The sequence below is a fragment of the Rhamphochromis longiceps genome, linkage group LG23, assembly GCF_057381845.1.
Source record: "Rhamphochromis longiceps isolate RC_006_pf linkage group LG23, R_longiceps_female_GT1.1, whole genome shotgun sequence".
Lineage (NCBI taxonomy): Eukaryota > Metazoa > Chordata > Actinopteri > Cichliformes > Cichlidae > Rhamphochromis > Rhamphochromis longiceps.
The window spans coordinates 12,981,425-12,998,181 of NC_140578.1; the positions used below are offsets into that span (position 1 = coordinate 12,981,425).

The window sequence follows — 16,757 nt, forward strand, 5'->3', positions numbered from 1 at the left end:
GCTCATCTTAAATTTTTGTTTACAGTTTTTCTGTAGGGAAAATAAGGGTGATGACATGATTTCAGGACCCTGTTTACTCTCATAGTGTGAGCAGCTCATGGAGCTGTGGGTATTACACGTCTGCCCTCTGTTGGAGGCTTGTGAGATTAAACACACTCATTTGATGATTACATTAGATTAGATTATATAAAACTTTATTAATCGGTCAGGTGGGTTCCAGGTGGGGAAATTCAGTTTCCAGTAGCACAACACAATTGGAACTTGCATGTTACAGAGTTGGAATACCAAATAAAAGGGAATGAAAGAGTGCGAATATAAGCATAAATGTAGCATATATACATATTTTCAGGTAGGCGTGTCTCTCTCTTCCACATTAAGCTTGCCAGGTGTATTTATAGAAACGCCTGCAGTTGCTGCACGTATGCAGTTCACATAATTTGGATAGTTTCCCTTTTCTGTTGCTTTCTAAAAATTCTAGTTGTGCACGTGAGGCACTGGGAGAGGATCTAAAAAATTAGCAGGTTTACTTAATGGTAACTGCACTAGTCATTTCCAGTCCAGCTGTATTTCACATAATGCCACGTAAACTTTGCATAAGAATGTTTTGATACATCAGAAATCTAACACTTGGACTGCAAATAGCCCAAAACATTAATACATGCATAAGTAATTGCAGCCATGCACGCATGACTTACGCTGTGAGTTGTGAAGTATTGTTACAGTCAGAAGATTGCCAATAAAACTTCCAAATATTTACAGTGTTGCTTCCGATTTTCCGATAGCAGGTCCTGCAGGTTTCTCTGAGCTAAAACATTCAAAGCATCAAAATAGCACAGACCCAAACAAAGTCACGCCATTTTTGTGTCACGCTAAATATCTAAGGCGCTCCAACAAGGCAGATGTGACCAATCAGATCTAAAATGAACAGATTTTTCTTTAGGATATGCTTCACAGAAACCTGAAGGTACACATTCCTGCATATATGTAAAGGTGTTGCCTTATGAAACACAGCATTTCAATATTGGAGCTCTATAGAGGGCGACCGTGGCTCAGGGGGTTGGGAATCGCATCTGTAACCGGAAGGTCGCCGGTTCGATCTGTCCTGGTCGTTGTGTCCCTGGGCAAGACACTTTACCCTACTTGCCTACTGGTGTTGGCCAGAGGGGCCGATGGCGCGATATGGCAGCCTTGCTTCTGTCAGTCTGCCCCAGGGCAGCTGTGGCTACAACTGTAGCTTGCCTCCACCAGTGTATGAATGTGAGAGTGAATGAATAGTGGTATTGTAAAGCGCTTTGGGTGCCTTGAAAAGCGCTATATAAATCCAATCCATTATTATTATAGAAGGAAGTTGTGACAGTGTTTTCCCCCATGTGTCAGCCCTGCTGCAAAGAATACCTCCAGAAGAGTTTCATCCGTCAAATCATGGCCACTAACAAGAACATAACTGAATCAGCACAGCCAAAATTAATGCTCTAACTCTATGAAATTAAATCACCCAGAAGCTGATTAAATAATAAATTACCTAATAGTTCATACTTTTATGATAAATAATCCTCGAAAAATCACTAATACCAGCTTCTGTGCCTGGAAAAAAGGACGCTGAGCCACGATGTTTTGCATTTCCAAAAACTGAACCTGTGTGTCTTGTATGTTTGTTGTAGTTTGTTGTTGTTGTTTGTTTGTTTGTTTTTTACTAAAAACAGATGGTTCTTTATGCCTGGAAAACAGTAACAAGATCATCATCACTATATTTGGCACTGACTTCCAAAGTGACAGTTGTTACTCCGCCAAAGGGGTTATGTTTTGGTAGCTTTTGCATGCATACATGAATGTGTGTCCCCAGTCTGTCTTTAAACACGATAGCTCGAAACATTTTAAATGAATTCTGACTTTGTAGAAGTGCAGAGTAGGGTCATGTTAAAAATTCATTAACATTTGGCTTACATCCACCCAGGTCTTTAGGGTCTGACAAAAAGCCTTATAACTTTGACGATTCTTACTTGTGTGATGAATATTGTCAACATTTAGAGTATCATGTCACATTTGACCTCTGACCTGTCTTTTAAGGTCAGCAGACTGGTATTAAGGTCAAAGTGATATTTAAAGCTATATAGAACTACTTAAAACTGTTTCTTACTGCCATGTTTGTACTGACCACATTTAACACGTTGATTCCGAAACATGTTACATTTTTAAAGAAAGTATTGTGAAGAGAGATCGAATGAGCTGCCTAGTTAGTTAGAAACATACTGTAGTATAACTTATATTATAAGCTCAAGCTTTTCATGTCTAGTTATTTATAAATCAGCACCTACTATCCATTACCTACTCCTACATAATGTTTGCATAGTCAAAGTTAATGTGAGTGTTGCTACCCTTATCTGACATTTACTGAACTACAAACTTGTGAAAGTATGTTTAAAAAGGCAGAAGAAAATGAAATTAATATACAAAATGCAATACAGTTACCTTAAAAGTAAACATTGCCCAGAGACTGAGCTGCCTGGGACAGACGTTCATGCTTTAAACGGGATGATGTATCTAAAACCTGAGTGATTCCATGACTCCATACAATTTTACCTCTGGATGTGCTAAAGACATGACATGCGCAAAGTTGCTTTAAAGCCCCTGAAGATCAAGGATAACAGTTTGAAACATCATGCACTCATAAACAAATATTTATATATATTGTAAATGTGGCAGACTGTTGCATCATTCACTGGTTGGAGGTTTGCTTTTGTTTTTTTGTTTTTTAACTCGGTTGATGTTTTTGTTGCGATTTCATTATCTTCCCTATAATGCTGACCTTCAGTTTTTGGTTTTTCATTTGTGTTATCTCTCTCAGGGTGATATTTCTCTGTCCTCTCTCTATCTACAATGTATGAAAGCTGGAATATACAAGCCAAGGCAGAAGGAGGACTCAACTAAGCAGCAGTCTTTTGTTATTCAAATGTTGTTTCAGTTCTGTAAGATGAACCAACTTTCTGCGCTTCTCTGTTTCAGTGTGATTAAAATAGGTGACATATTGTCACATTGCACTCTGCTGTGAATTTAATTCAAAGTGACCCTAAATAGAAAAAATGTCATCAGCACTGTTAGATCTGAAATCAGAGATCACAAATGTGCCAAATGACTCTTTACTGACATCACATTAAAGGATTGCGGTGTAGGGATAAAAGGAATTTCCTGCAGAAGGCTAAATCAAGCTTAAGATGAGTTGGCAAGAAGTCCACGGTGTGCAATCTAGGAAATGAGAGAGGAGGTATCTGTTAGTGTTGCTCTCTATCCTTTGGTTGTTTTACTTTGAAGGTCAGACTTCTGTTGTGTCCTTTTTTAGTTTTACTTTTTTCCTCTCTTGGGTAATCAGTCCACTGTGTATATATAGTCCCGTGTTCCACTTTGGAATTTTTATTTTTTTATTTTTTTGTGGCTTCTTATTGTTTTGGATTGTGTTTTATCTCTTCGACTTTGCTGTTTTTGGATTTGATTATCAGATACTAAATTGCATCGTTCCTAGGAATATTCTGTTTCAGGCATCTGACATTTGGATCGGCACACATCACATGGTGACACATGTAGATGGTTATTTGTCAGTGACACAGCACTATTACCTCAATATAGATGTCAGCTGCTCTGTTTCACTAACAATGGAACTGATCTCATTTAGTGACTTGTAGTTCTAGTTCAGATATTACAGAAATGCCTGGAAAACATGGAGAAATTCCTCTTTTATGTTTCACAAGCAAGTAAAACATCTAATTTCATCATAACTTCTTTATTCATCATTGAGACAGGCTTCTAGAACCTCACATTTATATTAAAAAATTAACAAATTGTAGACACACTGTTGATTACTTTATTGAATTTTTTTACCGGGTTTAAAAATATACAAAGACTGCTTGATAATAAATCAAATAAACCTATACAAACACTAACTAACTTAAAAAAAATCTGTGTTTCACAGATTTGTGCTTGCATCATATCAATACTTGATGTACATATAGTGTAAATGAGTAATACAGTTTATCCCCTGGGTAAAATTACTGACGATAACAAGAAGCTTTGCAGCCAGCAGTAAATCACCAACCTTTGTCCTTGTTATGAAACAAGTCCAATCTTTGTGTTATCTTACTATAAGTTTTGCAGATAGTCACTGTCCTGTAAAAGCTCTTGCTCTGCTTTTTTCAGTACAAGAGACTCTCTTATGTTTCGTTAGAACAACATCAGTGATGAAAGTCACACTTTACAGTTCAAGGAAACATTTGTTTACACCCTTAGACAAGGCGTGAAGTGAAAGTAAACACTGATCCACGGACATCAGAGGGTTAAAGAGCACCAAGCAGAGCAGGTTTGTGTCAGCAGCAGCAGTCTTCAGGCTCCACGACCTCGTGTTATCTCCATTTTTACCTCTAAAAGATTCACTGAGTACCTGTCAGCACTCTCTGTCAATCAGTAACCTCTGTACTCCATAGTTACATTTATCTATAGGCAATGTTTTTTCTATATAAGTAAATTCGGTGGAGCCGGTATTTGGAGGGTGTTCACTGCTGCTTTTCTGCTTTAGTGAAAATATTTGGACCAAAGGAAGATCACAGCACATGTACGAGCATAGTTCAGTGTGTACACACTGGCGTTGTTTGTGACATCGGTTGAGGTGTTTCGCTTTAAGCAAAAAATAGTAAAGCTCAGAAATTACTTGCCTTAGAAATAATTCCTTGATGTAAATGGCAAAGAATTAGGGGAGATGTCATTTGTCTAAAACACTTGTCTGACACAAGTGACTTTGGTCTTTTGTAGCACTGAAATAAAAATAATAATTCTGTAATGAAAACATTACAGCTTAGGAACACATTTTATTACTGCACCCAAGTCATAGATGCAAACTGGAACCATTTAATAGAGAAACCCCAGAAGCCAGAGTAACTAAGGAATTATTTTCACCTTTATACATCACATTATATTCTTGTTCCTCTTGCAGAGAGATCGTATGCTGTGCATGTTGAAGGACTCCTGCTAAGGACAATCCGTGTCCACAGTCCATGTCTACAAGCAAGAGCTGAAAAACTTCAGCACCCAGTTTTTCTTTTTATAATTTAAATGATTACAGCACATAAACGGCAATTAAAAGTCTCTTTTTTTCCCAATAAACTTTATTTCAAGTGGTTAAGAAAGATCAAAGGAAAACCTCAGAATCATACGTTTTTTAACAAAGAGGACAAAAATGCAGGAGAATGACAGAAAGTCGACTTAAACACACACAGGACTGACAGCGTTTACTATTATTACTATTTTCATTTCCTTTGTAAACACAAGAATAATTGGATTTTTATTTACATTTTAAAAAAAAGTTGAAGGATTATATGCAGCAATCTCGTTTTCAACTATAGTCCATCCATCCTTTTCCACTTATCTGGGTCTGGGTCTAAGTGGACACTGAGGGATTCTGCAGCTGACAGCATGTTCTGGAGGAGCATTCTCTTTGCTTTGAGCACTTCTGTCTCACCCTATATATAAAGACCAAAATTCGAGACAGTTTTATATTAGAAATATATATTCTGCACAAACAAGATGTAAAATATGACCAAAGTGAGAAGAATGAGAGCTGTGGTGGTGCTCAGGTCACCATTGGTCCTTTCTTTGTGGAGTTTGCATGTTATGTTCTGATTGAGGCAGTTAAAGTGACTAACCTGTCTAGTATGAATGAATGAATGAATGAAGCTTTAAAGTATATATTCCAAAAATGACAGATTCTGTTACCAAATATTCCTCGTTTTTCAATTTAAGTGTAGTTAGTTTTATAAGTTTACGGTGTCATTCTGTTCTAGCGTTTAATTTGTGTTGTCTGAAGGGTCTCCGCTGGGCTTTGATCCCGGTGATAAGGTTGTTTAATGACCGCTTGCTGTCCGTGGCAGCCGGTGACGCGTCGCATGGAGCGGAAGAGGAAGCGGGAGCAGAGAGAGGCCGACGTCCTGTTGGTAGTTAGCCGCCGCCGCTGCTCTCGGGAGTTTTTTTTTTCTTCACGGCTATGATTGACAGAGGCAGCAGAGGTTTACACGGGCATGTCCGCACACTTGCTCGTTTGTTATCGTAACAGAAAGACGTGCAGCATGGCGACTGAAGCCGGAGCCCAGAGCTGTCGCCAGAGGAGGAGACGGAGAGCTGCCTGCGTGGGGCTCCTGAGGATCTTATTTATTGCTTTTATTCACACGACGCGGGCGAATAAACAAGGTTTGGAACTTAGCTTTAGCAGGAGCTAACTTCCGCAGACATCTCACCAAGTGTGTGCTGTGGTTAGCGCTACCTTTGCGGGCCGACTTTACACCAGCTCGGTGCTAACAGCGACCCAGCAGTGCTGAATTATTATTAAACGCTAACAGAGAGCAGGCTGTGTTTAAACTGACAAAGAACTGCCGTTAGTTAGCCAAATGTATTTGGCCTTACTCTGGACGTTAGCTTCGTCTGTAGCATGTTGTCATTCTTTCCTTATATGGCTTAGTTGGGCTAATAATTTATCTGTGAGATATGACAGGGTTTACAGCCTCGGCTAGCCCTAGAGCTGGCTCAGAGGAGCCTCTGGGTGAGCTTGAAGCACAGACAGAGGGGAGTTGTAGGGGACAAGCTGCCCAGCAGTACTTCCTCATACCGGGCTCAGTGAGGAAAAGCCTCGACTGTTTGTTTGATTGGGCTCCAGCCGCTTGTTATCGATCTTCTGATCGTGTCAGGTCACTATGACTGGCACACAGCTGTCATCCAGGGCCAAGGTGGTCCGAGCTAGCCCTGAAACGCGCCCGTGAATTAGTCCACATGAACCTGGACCTCACAAGAAGTGCACTCAGGTGATTGTGTTACTTGTTGAGCAACTCTCAGAGCAGAGGTGTCAGACTCACAGTGGTTCATGGACCAAGCAAGAAAAAAAACATTGCGTAATGTTAATATTCAGGCTTTATGAAAAACAGCCCAAACGAAAGACACCACTTATTTTAAAAACTGGTAGATACTTGTTATATTATTATTTTTGTAGTTCATGGATGATGTATTGAGAAAACGGGTGTACTTTTACACCCGTTTTCCCCGGGGACAATTTGAGCTTTGTATCTCTGTCCAAATTCACGAGTCATCCTCTGTATATTACAGTATATTGCACTCTTTATAAATAAATAATACAAGTACTTAACGTCTTTGTAATTCAATCAGCTCGTCTAGGTCGAGAAATCTAGAAATACTAAAAGTTTTCCCGTGTGAAACATTTTACAGATAATTTGTGTTGCTGTTTTGCTTATTCAATGACTTCACTGCAGTTTTCACACTCGGCACTGGATTTGGGCTCGCCCTGTAACAACATTATTTTGGTTAAAATGATTCAGAATCACAGTTACAATCACATTAACAAATATAATCCACCATTTTTTTTTTAGTTGATGTTGTGATTTTGATTTGTGACTACAAACTCTGGGGAATAATGGATTTGTTCACCAACAAGTTGTAGTTCAACTAAAATGAATTTCTAACTAACATTTAATTATTTTTTTGCTGCCTGAAATGTTCCTATAGATCTGTGATAATGCCTCACACTCCAGTAATGCACTTGAATGAATTCACGAGTTATTTAGCAACTCTTAGAGTCTGACTTCATCTTGTCATGCTTTTTACCAACAGTGCAAACTGAGTCAGCTGATTAAATTTAGGCTGTTCGCATATCAGAGGTTCACTACAACATTATTGTGGTCAAACTGACTCACAATCACATTTTTTAAAATTGGAGTAAGCCTGCTCGATCGTGACAATATTAGAATCTCAATTTCGGTAGATATTGTAATCGAATTTTTTTTCATTATGATTATTCATTAATTTGATAAGTATCATGCAAGTTTTTACCGAGTATTTCCTCAAACTTTAAACATAATTCAACAGAAGAAGAAGAAGAGGAAAAACGGAGGGTGGCGATGGGTTCGGGGTCGTCCAGCTGGGAGTTAGAGCCTGTACGGGATTTGAAGACTACGAGTGATCCAGAGACAAAGGCGACCATTTCATTAATCCTCACAGAGGAAATGTTGAGTTTTACTTCCTCTGCATCGACCTTGTTGACTGAACGCTCTCTTTTATTCAGCTGAACTCAACAGTGAGTTTGCATTTTTAGTAGGGCTGCCACGATTTGTCGACTAGTCACGATTACGTCGACTATCAAAATCGTCGACGACTGATTTAATAGTCGACGTGTCGTTTGAAGCTTTGTAAGATCGCAAAAGACGCAGGAATAATAGCAGGATTTAAGAGTGTAATAACGGACTGAAACAGAAGATGGCAGCACAGCATGTACAAGGATGCCAGCTGCCGTTAAACCCCGAAGAAGAAGAAGCAGCTGTGTCCCAGAATTCATAGCGCGGCCCAGCTTAGTTTCCAACAATGGCGGTAGCTAGTTAGTTTTAATATTACTCTTATTATTCTTTCTGGGTCAGAAAATAAACGTTTAACATATTTTCAGGCGAGAATGTAGCTGTGTAAACCTCAAATATCGGCTCAGTTTATCAGGACACCACATATTTTCAAAAGCGCTCCGACGTTTTCGGAGACGTCTGTTACCCACTAGCTCGATAGCTAGCCGGGGGCTAGGTCACTAGCGCCGTGAGAACACCGGACTCCCGGCAAATTGTTTTCAAACCCACCGCCGTCTTTCGCGACTCAGGTTAAATATATATGAGTCACTTAGATAAATTAAAAATGTTGTTGTTTGGCTTTTTTTTTTTTTGTATTTTATTTGTTCCTGAGTAAATCGGTTTGGCTGAGATTAAAGTTATAGTTTTTACACAGCTGAATAAACGTCAAGCAGACAGCTGATTATCAGAAGTGTGAGATGCTGGAGAATATACTCCGGTGTCCTGTTATATTTTAGATAGCAAGGAGTTTATTAAACTTTACCGAAACAATCTGCAAATTTCATTAAAATTGAATAAACTATCATCTTGTCTTTATTTTTAGTTAGCACCTTAAAAGCTTAAAGCTGTAAGCTAATGATAGTTATATAAGAGCAGATGCTGCTGGTGCAATAAGCTGTAGTTTTATGTCCAGTGGATGATGATCTGATTAGTCGACTAATCGCATAAATAATCGGTGACTAGTCGACTATCAAAATAATCGTTTGTGGCAGCCCTAATTTTTAGGGAGGGGAAAAGGGTGTGATTTGATTTATAACAGGAGCAAAAGTGAGAGCGTTGCATCAAAAACAAACTTCACGATGTAATAATTTTACCCTTTGTTTAGTATTCATGATTATTTAGCATCATCTTTTAGACAGTTAAGCTCTGGATAGGTTTAAATGGTCCTTCCCCAGGGTCATCCACAGAAACCTTTGAGTTTTACTACCTTTAGATCATTTTTGTTTGTTCCACAGATGAAGTGGCCGTGAAATTTTACCTTTCTGATTCAAACGCCCGGTGTAGATCTAGGAATTATGATTTTTAAGGATAATTTTTTGCATGACACATCAGTAGAGACAGGAAAGCAGGGAGAGTAGTGGGTAACGCCATGCAGGGACTTGAACCCCAGCCCTTGCAATAGCTTCTGGAAAATGAGTCACCTGCTCAATCAGGTGAGCTACAATATGACCTTGAGGAATGATTTTCTTTCCTCTGGAATAAAGCTGGCATCTCCAAACCAAAGATAGAAATGCATTTTGTTGAAAGGTTTGAGTAATTGCTGTCTTTACTGCAGTTTTTTTCATACTTTGTACACCATCCATGAGGCTGAATAGGCTGTTTTGGTGTGGATGGATCTAATCCTGACCCTTTGTTCACCTTAGCTGGAGCTGAACTAAACAGCGGCGAGTTTGAGCTCCTAGGGCGAGAGAAACGGACACGATTGAATAACAACACAAGAAAAACAACGAGAGCTTTGTAGCTAAAGTTAAACGCTAAGAAGTTATCTTTCTATCGTGACTGTTTTAGGTAAGAAAGTTGAGAGAGGGGAAAAAAAAAAATACTCGACAGCTGCTCGCTTTCATGTTCTCTTATCTAACCGATCTACTCGATTCAGACATTGATCTGTCTGTAATCTGGAGGTGGTGAGGCAGTGGCTATGACAGACACGTCAATGTCACTGTGCAGCAAATAAGACAGAATTTGCATGTAGATTTACATAAATGGCTTAGAAGTGTTGTTGTGTTTTTGTTTTGTTTTTTTGTTAAAGACTGGCGTCCTCTACGTGGAAACATCAGCATGTCTGCCTGCAAAGTACTGTTCACTCTCGTACCAGTTTCACTGCTTGTTTCTCCGGGTGTCCATTCTGAGATGATTTCAAGAGCTCCTGACAAACTCGTAAGCTTAGGACGCCGAGAACTAAAGTGGTGGAGTTTCATGTAAAAATCTGATGCCATGGAGTCTTGCATCTCTACCAATGCCACATCATCCTTGTGGACCACAGACTGGTGACACTGTATAATGAAACACCCACAGAGGTGTTGCCGGTGCTATTCCTGCCAGTCAAATGGCGACATCCACCCCTTTTTCAAGCCACTGTAAAGACATATAATTTTAACAGACAGTGAGCACGGCATACTGAGCTGAGGTTGGTTTTACTCTGCTGTAGAGATGGGATTGAGCTTAACATTTTTTATTTAGGACTTAAAGGATGCAGGACATCTGAGTGATTCGGTTTAATTTTGTGCAGACGTGTATTCAGAGCTTGAGACTTTCATTATTTGTTAGCTTTTTTTCGTGATGTACAGCAGGAAGTGTAGCTTTTTCACACCTCTGCTCAGCCTGATGTTGGCTGTGTCTCATCGGCTCAATGAAGTTGTGAAATGTTTCTTAACTGCTTAGATCCCCTGATTCTGCTCAGATATTTGAATTTAAAACCTACATTGTAGCTTGCAGGGTGTTATTAAACGTAGCAGTTAGTTGAACGTAACAATTACGCTTGCCGACAGTGAGCTGTGAACACAGAAAAAGGTCGATCTAGTAGCACAACTTGTGAGATCTGTTAAGTTTAAGGCAAAATTTAAAGCTCTGCAGATGATGGAAGGGACATCCGGCCTTTTAAAATCATGTCGATAATGGTGGTTGCTGAGGATTCACTTCACTTAACCCCACCCTGGCATTTATATAACACCCTGAAACAGACGTGCAGAGTTGCTCTGTGTTCACAGCAGTGATTGAGACCTGGGTTATGCTCAGGTTTTGCTCCCGCAGTTGTGTCTGTTTGCGCACGTTTTTTTTTTTTTTTTTTTTATGTTTTACAGAGAGCCTTTGGAGAAAAATGCTCTGGTGTAGTCCTCCAAAATCCCAACTACATATTGCTCAATATGTGTGGCGCTGCGCATCGTTCATATGCTTATTGGTTGATGAATGTGCCAGATCAGAGACGAGACTAACAGTGAAGTTCACCAGAGTGGGAGAAGCACAGAAAAAAACGTTAAAGAAAACAAAAACAAAACTGGTGGCTGCAGTGGACATGGCATTATTTTTAACGCTCAGCTCTTTAGCTCTTTGAATGTTAGAGCTTCGCTCTCTCCGTGGCTGACTAACACAACTGGAACACATTGGTTGTACCACATACTTTGGCACTGTCCCCCGGTACACCCCTCTTCCCGAGACTATTGGTGGCAAAACCTGTACACCTAACTCAAACTAAACTTAAACACAAAAAAGTGTGAAAGAATGTTTTAGTTTAATGAAATCTGAATGAAAATTGGAGTTTAGAATCAAACTAAGAAAGTAAAATAAGATAGCTGGGTTTATTGGGTTGGTCAGTTAAATGCAGTATTGAAGCACATTTTAGCTGGAGACTGGGGTGAGGCTGTTCCCTCTCTACACTCTTAATTCAGATGTTTTGTATTTTTTGATTTGTTTTGTTTCCTTTTTCTACGTTTTTTTTTTTATATACTTAATGAAAGTTTTCAAATTTCAGAGCTGAAAAGCACATTTAAAATCAGTTAAAAACTGCAACCAGATCACTTTCACACCAACTCAAAAATCCGGTTTTGATCTGATCTCTTAGCTAATGAATGAGCTGCTTTTCTACTACGGTATATTTGAGATCAGGCTCATCACCTAGCCGGAATTTCTTCTGGTGAAAGTAGCTTTGGATTAGATCCTTCTTTCACCGCACATGGAGCAGAAAAGGAGCACAGATCTGGAGGCTGAACTTTCTCTTGTCTCTAGTTCAGTACACAAGATTGAAGTTGAAGTTGGTTTTTATTTCGTTAAAATTCGACAGCAATCAGCAGCTGCTGCCATCTCCAGTCCATAAATCAGTCTGTACCTTTTCAGGGATTTCAAAAAGGTGCTTTGCCATGCAAATGAAGCGTTAGTTGGTTTTGGTAACCCAATCAGCAGCTCACACACATCAGTATGCTATGATTTTGTTTATTGAACATTTACCCCTTTTAGCTTTCTTTTATGTAGTGTAAAAATGTGTTTCTCTCTGATCTTCCTATTTTTCTCTTTGCAGCATTCATTCAGTCAGACACAATACTAGAAGTTCTACATTTTGGCGAGGGCAGCCTTTTACAGGTAAGGCCATTAAAATGGTATTGTAACGGACCTTCACAGAGCAAGAAGAGGCTAAAGCCCTGCTCAACTACCAAATTAATCCCCTGGTTTTTGATATTGTGATTAATTCTTACTGTATGTTTACGTTGTGCTTGCAGGGAGAGTCTGACATCGATTTTAGTTTATATCATCAACAAAGGTATGAGAAATCCTCCCTTTTTTTATACTAGCATGAATTCAATAAAATGTTGTATTTGTATTTTTAAACCGTGTGCTTCTACATTAACTTGCCTGGACAACAAGCAAACGCAAAGTGTATTGTGTTAAAGCAAAACAAGTTTTACTGCTTCAATGCGGCTGCTGTGACAGCATGTTAAGATCATTTAGGGGGTAAAATTATACAAAAAAATTAGATTGTGGGGAAAAAGGGCAAATATCTGTGCCACTGATCATCAGAGAAACCTCTCTGTCTGTGTCACCCTGAGCGCTTTTCTGGCCACATGTTCTAGGATGAGTCGAGTCCACAGTGACATTGGTTTTATAGCCTGCAGCAGCTGTTAGAAGCAGGCAGGATTCTTTCATGCAGTCGAATGTGACTGAAGTGTTTTTTTTTTTTTTGAGGAAGTTATTATTTGCTTCAGGCTCTTTTTATCCCAGCTTTGGCACAACAACAGGCAGAAGTGCTCAAACAAGTAAGGACTATTTTCATTACAGGAAGTGTGTAAAAAGTCAGTTGGTTGCATCATGTTCCTGTATAGCGGTTCTGAAGCGTCACAGAGGGCTCGCATACCTTTCAGATGGATGTTTTATCAGGGTCCAGCATACAGCTCACAGCATGTAAACCATACAAAGGTTATCTTTAGGGGCATGGCGTGACCACTCCCTAGACAGTTATGTTTGAGGTCAGTGTGTGTGTTCCAGTCCTTTTTAGATGTTAAACTTCCCCTTTTTTTTTTCTGTGTGTGTGTGTGTGTGGTTTCAAACCTGTCTGTTTGCGATATGTATTTGCCAGATAAACCTCTGTACTGGTGAACAAACAGCTACAGTGGTGTTGTATATTTGGTGTGGCAATGCAGAGGCAGGCAGGTAAGAAACAAAAGGAGTCTTTATTCATTGAAGGCAAAAAAACTGACTTAGTCAGAGAGAGGAAAAAAAAAAGGGGGAAACCCAGCAATAGAACACAAGGAAACATAAGGGAGGGAATCCAGCAAGAAAAAAAAGGAAGTAAAACGGGAATGAGACACCGGTGAGACTGAGCTTACAAAGTAAAACGGGAAGTAACCAAAAGATAAACAACTAATACTAAAACACCAACTAACAGTAACCAGGGAGCACAGAAGTCACAGGAAATGAAACGCCAACTGAAAACAGAAAGTGGTACAACAGAACTACAGAACGCCAGAGGTCTGGTGTAGTAAGCAGGAGTAGGTGCTTTCACTGTTGTGAATGTGGTTCACTTCTTACTGGTGTAAATAACCACTGTAACTTGTGCTGGACCCCTGTTCTGCTCTGGAGCAGCTTGTGTTTGAGAGAAGAGATCAACAGGTACCCACTGATCCGTCAGAACACCACGTCTTTCATGCGAACGTGCTTATCGCCACATTAGGAAACCTGGTGTTGACGTATGCAGTTGATAACCACCTTTGTGACCACTTAGCGAGATTAAGATTAGCCACTGTTAGAGTAAGCGAAGCCTGGTGACGGAAAGATGATGGATTTCTTGATCACAGCCAAGCCCCTGGCAGCTTCTTAAGGTCCGTATTTAAGAGCCAGAGAGGATAATATTTAGTATTTTAGTTGTGTTTAGTTTGTTTTATTATGATGACCTTACTTTAAAAAAATAATAAAATACACGCTCTCCTGACAGAAAAACACCCACAAATGCACAAATGATTTTTTTTTTTATAATTGAAGTCTTTATTTGTTTTTAACATTTCACAACACAAAAACAAACAAAACAACCAACAAACAACAACAGAAAAAATATATATATATAAAAAATATAATAATAATAATAATAAAAAAAATTAAAAAAAAATTAAAAAAATTAAAAAATTAAAAAAAAAAAAAAAAAAAAACTCAAATCAGTTAACTCAAATCTTTAAGTCATTCCCTTACTGAGTGCCTACACAAACAAACAGTGCAGCAAGCGTACAACATGACTAAAGATAATTGCCCTGACCAAATAAGTTCCAACCATCTCAGCCAAAAACACGTCCCCACGATTCGTCAAAACCCTCCCTATCATCATTAATCCTAGCCAAGAGCTTTTCATACGACACCATTTTCAGCATAGTTTCTTTCCACCTATTATATTCTGGAGGAGACGGTTCCTTCCATACACTGAGAATAACTCGAGCCGCTGCGATCACCCCCACCTTTATAACCACAAAGTCATATTTTGAAACCCCAGGTAATACTGACCGATCCCCTAATAAGCACAGTCTTGGTGACAGGGGTATCATCAAACCAATCCACCTTCCTATTTTGTCCAATACTTTTTGCCAAAAGGGATAAACTTTCCCACATTCCCAAATAGCATGTATAAATGTCCCTGGATCTGAACTACATTTCCAGCATACATTACTGGGACTAATTCCCATTCTATAAAGTTTGGATGGAGTGAAGTACCACCTGTGTATTAATTTATACTGAGTAAATTTACCCCTGGCCTCTCTTATATATTTATCAGAGAATGACAAAATTCTGCGCCAGTCTTCTTTAGAAATTGCACAACCCAGATCCCTCTGCCATATAACCCTCAAGTTTTCACATATCTCTTTTTTTGGATTGTTAAACAGTTTGTAGAAAACCGCCGCCCTATGTGCTGTACTGGACAATTCTAAAAACTCCACAACCATATTCGAGCTTTGAGCAAATTTTCCTTTGGTAACACAATCCCTTATTTGTAAATATTTCCAAAAATTATTTTCTCTTGTCAAACTGTATTTTCGGGTTATTTCAGCAAATGACATAAACACTCCCCCTGAGTAAAGATCACTTATCCTGCGTATGCCTTTGACAAGCCATTCCTTCCAGAACACAGTTTTCCGCCCAATCCTTACAGCAATATTGTTCCATAGCGAGGCATAAGGTTGTCTTAGATGAGATGCTCCACACAACTTGTGCACCTCCACCCAGACAGCTTTGGAATACCTGAGCACTGGGTTATCATGAGAGTCTTGTCCATTAGTTGCCGCGCCCTGCGAGAGAACATCCAAAGGTGTGAAGGGGCTCGCTAGTTCCTGTTCGATCTTCATCCAGCTCAGCTCAGAGCCCGATCCTGTCCAGTATTTGGCCAGTCTTGACAATTCAAAAGCTAAATTATACAACTTCACATTTGGGAGGGCCATTCCTCCAATGTCTTTAGAGGCCCACATTTTCTTTATATTCACTCTCGGCTTCTTGTTATTCCACAAAAAATCTTTGATTAACTTCTCAATTTGACCAAATATGTGCAAAGGAATCCGTACAGGTAACATCATGGAAACATAATTGAACTGTGGGACCACCATCATTTTAATCACATTAATTTTACCCCATAGTGTAAGATTCAATTTACCACATTTATCCAGATTTGTTTTTATCTTTAGGAGGAGAGGTTCCACATTTGAAAGCATAATATCCTCCAAGTCGGGTTTTAATAATATTCCTAAATACTTCATACCTGAAGGTGAGTACTTAAAATTGAATGGAGTAACGCATCCAGAATGACATGATGCTGACAATGGCATGCCCTCTGACTTGTCCCAGTTTATCTTATAACCTGACAACCCTGAAAATGACTCAACACACGTGAGTAGCGCTGGTAGAGACTGCATGGGATCCGTCAATACTGCTAAGATGTCATCAGCATATAGAAACAACTTGTGTTCCATACCCCCTGCATGAACACCTCTGACACCCCTGTTTGCTCGAATAGCCAAGGCCAGCGGTTCCAGAAATATTGTAAAAAGCAACAGGGACAAAGGGCACCCCTGTCGGGTCCCGCGAGTAAGATGAAAAAACCCTGACACCAATCCATTTGTCAAAACCGCTGCCCTTGGACTTGCATATACAGTTTTGACCCAATTACAAAACCCAGGCCCAAACCCGAACCTTGCGAGGGTCGTCATAAGGAAGCCCCATTCCACCCGATCAAAGGCCTTCTCAGCATCTAGCGAGAAGGCCGCAACCGGGGTTAGATTAGATTCGCTTCTGTGCATGAGATGAAGAAGTCTTCTAATGTTATCACCTGAGGACCTATTTTTAATAAAGCCAACCTGGTCACCA

At 39.5% G+C, this 16,757-nt stretch overlaps 1 protein-coding gene across 2 annotated transcripts in view; it reads left to right on the forward strand.

Annotated features, from left to right (window-relative positions):
- Positions 1-5,957: 5,957 nt before the first annotated feature.
- Positions 5,958-16,757, forward strand: part of tmem131 (transmembrane protein 131) — a 40,762-nt gene continuing 29,962 nt past the window's right edge. For both annotated transcript variants that reach the window (XM_085399673.1, XM_085399674.1), the window contains exons 1-3: positions 5,958-6,228; positions 12,445-12,506; positions 12,644-12,684. In XM_085399673.1, the coding sequence (XP_085255799.1) occupies positions 6,060-6,228; positions 12,445-12,506; positions 12,644-12,684 (272 nt within the window). In that variant the 5' untranslated portion in view covers positions 5,958-6,059. The remainder of the gene's footprint in view (positions 6,229-12,444; positions 12,507-12,643; positions 12,685-16,757) is intronic.